The 7,500-nt window shown below is 42.7% G+C and overlaps 2 protein-coding genes across 9 annotated transcripts in view; one reads left to right on the forward strand and one right to left on the reverse strand.

The window, feature by feature from the left end:
- The window catches only part of rfx2 (regulatory factor X, 2 (influences HLA class II expression)), a 45,396-nt gene extending 41,576 nt beyond the window's left edge, over window positions 1-3,820 (forward strand). For all 5 annotated transcript variants that reach the window (XM_083554914.1, XM_083554913.1, XM_083554916.1 and 2 more), the window contains 6 exons: window positions 138-235; window positions 324-473; window positions 570-778; window positions 2,048-2,201; window positions 2,297-2,339; window positions 2,456-3,820. In XM_083554914.1, coding sequence (XP_083411040.1) covers window positions 138-235; window positions 324-473; window positions 570-778; window positions 2,048-2,201; window positions 2,297-2,339; window positions 2,456-2,577 — 776 coding nt within the window. In that variant the 3' untranslated portion in view covers window positions 2,578-3,820. The remainder of the gene's footprint in view (window positions 1-137; window positions 236-323; window positions 474-569; window positions 779-2,047; window positions 2,202-2,296; window positions 2,340-2,455) is intronic.
- A 758-nt stretch (window positions 3,821-4,578) lies between these two features.
- Window positions 4,579-7,500, reverse strand: part of fcho1 (FCH and mu domain containing endocytic adaptor 1) — a 36,584-nt gene continuing 33,662 nt past the window's right edge. For all 4 annotated transcript variants that reach the window (XM_083554864.1, XM_083554862.1, XM_083554865.1 and 1 more), the window contains exons 24-27: window positions 7,461-7,500; window positions 6,889-6,953; window positions 5,362-5,529; window positions 4,579-5,002 (exon numbers count right to left, since the gene is read on the reverse strand). The exon at window positions 7,461-7,500 is cut by the window's right edge and continues 157 nt beyond it. In XM_083554864.1, coding sequence (XP_083410990.1) covers window positions 4,974-5,002; window positions 5,362-5,529; window positions 6,889-6,953; window positions 7,461-7,500 — 302 coding nt within the window. In that variant the 3' untranslated portion in view covers window positions 4,579-4,973. The remainder of the gene's footprint in view (window positions 5,003-5,361; window positions 5,530-6,888; window positions 6,954-7,460) is intronic.

The raw sequence follows: 7,500 nt of genomic DNA on the forward strand, positions 1-7,500 counted from the left end.
CACCCCCTTACACATACTGGGCATTCCTCAATAACATCACACACATAATTTCTTAAATCCTGCACACAAAATAATGTCAGGAAATGTCCATCTTTGTGAGTATTAATTCTGACGTGTGTGTGTTCGTACATGTGCAGGTACTCTTACTCAGGCTATTAGAAACTTTGCCAAGAGCCTTGAGGGCTGGTTGACTTCAGCGATGAGCAACTTTCCTCAAGAGATTGTTCGCACCAAGGTCCTACCCCTGCTCAACTTCATTTCATTATCTGTTCCACCTGCATTCACATCAAAACCTCACCCTGTGTGTATGTTTCATATTTCAGGCCGCAGTGGTGAGCGCGTTTGCGCAGACGCTGCGCAGGTACACTTCTCTGAACCACCTGGCACAGGCAGCCCGGGCCGTGCTTCAGAACACATCTCAGATCAACCAGATGCTCAGTGACCTGAACCGGGTCGACTTCGCCAACGTGCAGGTTGGACCTTCACTGCACTTGAGTTTAGTGCTGGGACACGCGACTGTCTTTCTTTGTACCTAACGGGAATAGTGCTGGTGTGTGTGTGTTGTGCAGGAGCAGGCATCTTGGGTGTGTCAGTGTGACGAGAGCGTGGTGCAGCGTCTGGAGCAGGATTTTAAGATGACCCTGCAGCAGCAGAGCTCGTTGGACCAGTGGGCTGCGTGGCTGGACAGCGTGGTGAGTCAAGTACTGAAACCACACGAGGGCAGTCCCAGCTTCCCCCGCGCCGCACGCCAGTTCCTCCTCAAGTGGTCCTTCTACAGGTACACACACACACACACACACACACACACACACACACACACACACACACACATCTTTCAACAATGCCCTCCCCTCACCCAAGGAAATGTGATGGGAACTTTAATGATACACAGGTAGATGTCACTGTGTCCTCAATTTCTTTATCTGTGTAACTTCCACATCACAGGGGTCAAAAACTAACGCACGCATGAATACATTTATTAATTATTTGTATTATCGTAAGACAATTCGACCTGCATCATTTCTGCCTTGTGCTTAATTACTTTCCGACTCTTTGAAACTAAAAATGCATAGTTTTTCGAAACCCTCCGTTTTTACAGTCCACACAGTTTTCAAATTTATCCACTTTGGGGAGAGTGTTTTCAAAAAGCGACGTTTTTGTTTTTAATATGGATACTACATAAAAAACATGTAAAATAGTATGGTATTTTATTACAAAAATTAAAAACGGTACTGAATGATGAAAATTGTTAAAGAAGGGTATCTGTGGGGTTTAGAGACAGTGGCATTGAGTAAAAGACAGGAGGTGGAGCTGGAGGTAGCAGAGCTGAAGAGGTTTTCGTTGGGAGTGACGACGATGGACAGGATTAGAAACGAGTTTATTAGAGGGACAAAGCATGTAGGACTTTTGGAGACAAGGTGAGGGAGGTGTGATTGATATGGTTTGGACATGTGCAGAGGAGGGACATGGGGTATATCAGTAGGAGAATGCTGAGGATGGAGCCACCAGGAAGGAGGAAAAGAGGAAGACCAAGGAGGAGGTTTATGGATGTGGTGAAGGAAGACATGCAGGTAGTTGGTTTGAAAGAGGCAGATGTAGAGGACAGGGGGGTATGGAGACGGATAATCCGCTGTGGTGCCCCCTAATGGAAGAAGACGAAAGAAGACTGAATCATGAAAATGTGCTGAATGAAATAGATATATTAATGAATAAATTATATAATCAATAAATGATAAGTATAATATAATGCTGTCCGTGCACCGTGTGCTCTCACGCGTACAAACGAACAGCACGTGGCGTCAGTGATTTGCCTCTAGAGGCCGCTCTTGTAACTGTAGCCGACCATCTCAGCCCCTCCATCAACAAACAGGAAATTGGTATGGATTTTGATAATTGATCATTCTCTCACTTATACATTTATTTATGTCCTGGTTTAATAAGGCCGATACCCAATGTTACATTATGGATTGACCCACAATGCTTTGCGGATTTTTATTTATTTTTTTCTCTCAAATAAAGTTGTGTTACACTGTTGTGTGTTGTGCAGCTCCATGGTGATTCGAGACCTGACCCTGCGCAGCGCGGCGAGTTTCGGCTCCTTCCACCTGATCCGCCTGCTCTACGACGAGTACATGTTCTACCTGGTGGAGCACCGTGTCGCCCAGGCAACCGGAGAAACTCCCATCGCTGTCATGGGAGAGGTCTGTTTGCTGACACACACAAACACTCTTTCTGGCCCTTACTCTTACAAGTATGTTCTAACGTGTGTGTGTGTGTGTGTGTGTGTGTTTTACAGTTCAGTGACCTCAGCTCGATGATGCCGTCCCTCATGGATAAAGGTTAAGACCACACGTTTTATTGACGATATCTTTCAACACACTCTTAACACACACACACACACACACACACACACACACACACACACTAACACGCCTTCTCTTTCCTCTTTTTAAAGATCACTCATTCTCAGACGACATGAGTGACATGGGCAGCGACGCAGACGTGTCCCGGGGGACGTGCGAGCCGGCCGTGAAGAGAGAGAGGATCGAGATTAACCACACTCTGCAGGAGATCTGAATTGTAATCCAGTGTGCGTTTGTGCGCGTGTCTGTGTGGTGTTTGTTCACATATTTATACAAACGTGCACACCGAGTCCACCATTCTGCTGGTGCGAGTTGATATTACGCAGGTCGGATTCCTTACGTTTGCGAGGAACTAATACGGTCTAAATCATTACAAAAGCTTTTTACGATTCTCCGTCCTATGCAAGGAGGGAAAACCCGACAAAACGAAACGTCATAATAAAACAAAATACAGTTTAAACCGAACAGAACATTCAGTGAACCAGAAAAACTAAATACACCTGCGGGAATTGGAGAATAAATCTTTTAAAACGGATCCAGTTTATTTGACAAAACAAAAGGATCCCCCTCCTCCCCCTGCAGATGTTTGTTTTATAACATCCAGTCTAGAGGCTTTATAGGTTGTTTTTTTTTTGTGTGCTTGAGGTATGTTTACTTTATCTTTGCCTCCGTGTGTGTGTGTGTGTGTGTGTGTTTTAATTTGTGCCATAGTGTCCTTTCAGTGCCTTAGATGAGAACAGAACCCACTCGAGCACACACTCGTGCCTGTCCGACTGTATAGTCTCCTTTGGAAAGTAAAAAACAAACAAACAAACAACCCCTCCCTGTAGTGTCTGCTGCGATCGCTCGGGTTCCGCGCAAACAAAAACGCCATTAAAATCCCCTGAAAATGCGACGAGCCCTCAATACCTCAACTGTTTCTATGCTGCGCTGTAGTTTTATGTCCAAAAGTTCAACAGTCTGAAAGCTGGTCCTTTTACTCGTATAAACTTGTGGGCTTTGCGGTTGTCCGTTCACACTAGCGAACAATCTGCGATATTGAAGTTTTCAATTATATGCAAATTAGGAAGAAAAAAAAAAAAGCCGATTTGCTCTGGAATTTCGGTTTGTAATTCTATAAGTGATGAACTGCATCTGCGAATCGTCACCTGCTAGTGTGAACGCGTCAGCGGTAGAAAAGATTCGAATTAAGGCGTTTTAATTCCCCTGCGTAGGATTTAAAGGGCAGTATTGAGGAATTAGATGGATGGATGGACGTGTCCATGTACATGACACCGGACGTCAGTCTGAGCTCGGCAGTTCGTTTCTGATCTCTGCCTCTTGCACCTAACCGTAGGATGTTAACGTGATAGTTTTTTTAATAGCTTCAATTTAAAAAAATAAATAAATAATGCAGATGAAATAGATTGTTGTACGATATGAAAATACTCGAGTGCTAGATATTTTATATATATATATATATATATATATATATATATATATATATAAAAAAAAAACCTATCGTTCGTTTCTTAAACCGAAATATGCACACACACGTCTCCTCGGTGCTGGATTTCTCGTTGTGCTTTTTTCCTTCTCGTCGTACGAAAACTTATCTATTTATATAAAAGCGCGTTTTTTTTCTTTCCCCCTTGAACTTTTTTTTTAAGGTTTTTAGGAAAGGGGCCACGGGTTTGTCGCTCGTGCAGTCTTTCTTTCTATCTCTCCGTGTTTACAAATGCAGTACTATTTTTCTTTTCTCTATTGTTCATACCAAGATCCCCCCCCCCAACCAACCCCCCTGCCCCGAGACGCGATTCGTCATTTGCGTGGCTTTTTAATCTCACTCTAATATTGCGGTATGAGCGTTTCAGGCTGTTAGTGCGGTTTTAAAGAACATTTGTGTAACTTGGTAATAGGTAATTTTTTTTGTATTGCTGTTTTAGATGGATTATTTTGTATTTTTATGGGAGTAGATGATTATTCTCACAACTATATTTTGAGGGAAAAAAAAATAAACAAACAACCGTTCTTGAATATGCTTACCTAGGCTAAAGCCAGACTGCAGTCTGTAATGAAATCCTACTTCAGTTTGTATTTTGTACTGGGTTTAAAATTAAAAAAAAAAAAAAAAAAAAAAAAGGGAAGTGTAATAAATTGGTGTAAACCACTCAACGCTTACGTCTCGTTTTTTTTTTTGTTGGGGAAAATACAATAAATAAAACAACCACCAGAGTGGGAATATTAAAGTTCTTCTTATTATCATTATTATTACAGTCACATAAACAAGACATTTTGACGTTCGTCGTTATTATACACATCTCACTTGAAAATCGCGAAAAATCCAGAAAATCTGATGAAACATCGAGAACTGATAAGTGCCTGAGGCCGAACGCCTCTTTTTTTTTTATCTTAATTTTATTTTTTTCCCCCCCAGTGTGTGTGTGTGGTTGTTTGACTGTGTGTCATTCCTTCCTTGCACAGCAGTGCATCATGAATAATGTCCAGGTCTGGTATCTGTTCCTGTGTTCAGTCCTCAGAAAAGCGCTCGGACGTGGCTTTTAGAGGTAAAAGTGCAAACTTCGTGTCCAGCAGGTAATTAGAAAAAAAAACAAAAACCACAAGGTTCTCCTACAACAAACAGCCGGCAATGTACTTCCCTGAAACACACAAACATCATCATTATAGCATATAAACATTACACTGAAATTTCCACTGCTTTCAAACACACGTACGAGGTGCTACCAAAAAGATTTCGAGACTAGTTTTGTGTCACGCCAACAGATGGCAGCACAGGGCTGCATGCACATTCACAGGGAGCACCGACCTTCATAAGTCAACGTGTCAAAAGACATCATCCTGTGTACTTCTGGAGCTGTTCAACTGGTGCTATTCTGCTAGTCTCGACCAATCAGAATCCAGCTGAGCATATATAAGATATACAAACTAAACCTTTTTCATAACAGATGAGCGGATTGTATGCTCCCTGCTGTGCAAAGTGTGTGTGTGTGAGACTTACCAGTAGCGAATCTTTTCTTGAGAAGAGACATGCGATATCGGCCACCCACCAGCTCCATGTCCAGGCCTGACAGAGACGCTCCTGTACCCACAAACTGCACTGCCAGGCTCGGGGCAGGACCACGGGGCTCCTTTAGGCACTGCCAACTGGCACACAGTGTGCCCGAGCCTGACACACACACACACACACACAGAGCTCAACTTATTATGGTTATTTATGACCTGAATCATACTGAATTATATAAACTGTCCCACAATTCAAAGCTGTATTAAATGCTATTCACTTAAACTGGATATTGTACATTATATACGTATATAATATAAATTTGCAGCACGCGAGACAACTTTCTTTTATATGTAATAATTAGATTTACAATCACCGACAAGATGCGTTCCCATGACCCCATTGTAACTTGAGAATATGGTATGTCGAGACACGTCCTACCCAGGAGTCTTAAAGAATGGTGATCAGTATGAATAGTATACTGTAACATAACATCATTTAGCAAAACGGAGCAATTTACACTGCTGATCAGACGTGCCGCTGCTCTGTTTCAGTGTCTGCCGACGCCAATAGAAAGGAGACAGAGCTAAAATTGGACTTGAAACACCAGAAAAAAAATCCCCAATGAATTCTGTCACGTGCCGTACCTCCTGGCAGCATCACAACGTACCGTACCGTAAATACGAGTTTGTCTACGTTTGCCTGCTGCTCCAAAGTCCCAATATTTTGGTGATTTTATCATCGTAAGACAAAAATTCTGAATCGCAAATCCAATCTGTGTACCAGTAATATGCACGTTAAAAAAAAACGTGACGTGAAAAAAGATCGGGGAGCCGCTGCTACAAACCAAATGATACTGAATTGTATACGAAAACAAATCAACTGAGTAGCATTTATATCATATCACACAAATAAAAACAAATAAACAATCACAGACTTAAATCAATTAACGATCATATTTCATTTGATTCCACAATGTCAGTGGAGATGCACCACAAAATATCAGTGGAGATGCACCACAAGATCTAAAGCACACAATTATATAAGATTTGTTTGGATGCAGTAGAATGACATTTTCCCTTCATTTGAACTACGAGACCCAAACATGTTCCAGCATGACAATACCCCTGTGCACAAAGCCGGCTTCATGAAGATCTGCTTTCCATGGATTGGAGTAGAGGATCTCCTGCTATAGAGCTCTAATCCAGAGTGACCATGAATGATTTGTTCATGCTGACTGCACCCCAGGCCTCCTGACCTCACCTTCATCAGAACCTGATGTTACTAACCAGCTTGTGTTAGTACAAATCTCTACAAAATCTAGTGAAACATCTTCCCACAAGAGTGGAGGTTTATAACATTATAAATTTGGACTCTGTGTGAAATGAGATGCTCAAAATGCACAATTATTGTTTTCAGGTGTCCACAAACTTTTGTACATATAGTGATTTAAATATCAGTTAAGAAAAGAGAGAGAGAGAGAGAGAGAGAGAGAGAGAGAGAGAGAGAGAGAGAGAAGGTGACCTTTGCTGTGGTTGGTGGGTGAGAGGTTGGGAAGCTTCCACAGCAGTCTCTTCTCCTCCGTGTTCCTGCGAGAGCACAACAGAAGACGTGATGTGACGTCTTTCTTCAAATATATATTCAGTTTCCTTCTCTTTCTGCATCTCTCTTTCATCTTCCACATAATAATTCTCTCTCTCCCTCCTACTGTCTTTCTCTGTCTCTCTTTCTGTGTTTCAATACAGATGATTGCTCTCTCTCTCTCTCTCTCTCTCTCTCGCTCTCTCTCTCTCTCTCTCTCTCTCTCTCTCTCTCGCTCTCTCTCTCTCTCTCTCTCTCTCTCCCTCCCTCCCTCCCTCCCTCCCCCTCTCCCCCTCCCTCCCTCTTAGTCTCTCCCCCGTCCACCCCAAACCCCGTTTTCTTCCATTTTGGTCTCCCTCCTGGTCTCTCTCTCTCTTTCCACTACTGTCTTTCTTTAAGTATTTAAACCTTTCCATCCCTCCATCTTGGTCTCTTTCCTGTTCTCTCGGACTCTCTCTCTTTCCTCTCTCCGCTATGCTGTCTGTCTCTATAAGCCCCCCCTCTCCCTGTTTTACCAGGTGGCAGGTGGTTGGCACTGCAGGTCGGTGGCCGTGG

This window comes from Silurus aristotelis (assembly GCF_946808225.1).
Source record: "Silurus aristotelis genome assembly, chromosome: 11".
Taxonomy (NCBI): domain Eukaryota; kingdom Metazoa; phylum Chordata; class Actinopteri; order Siluriformes; family Siluridae; genus Silurus; species Silurus aristotelis.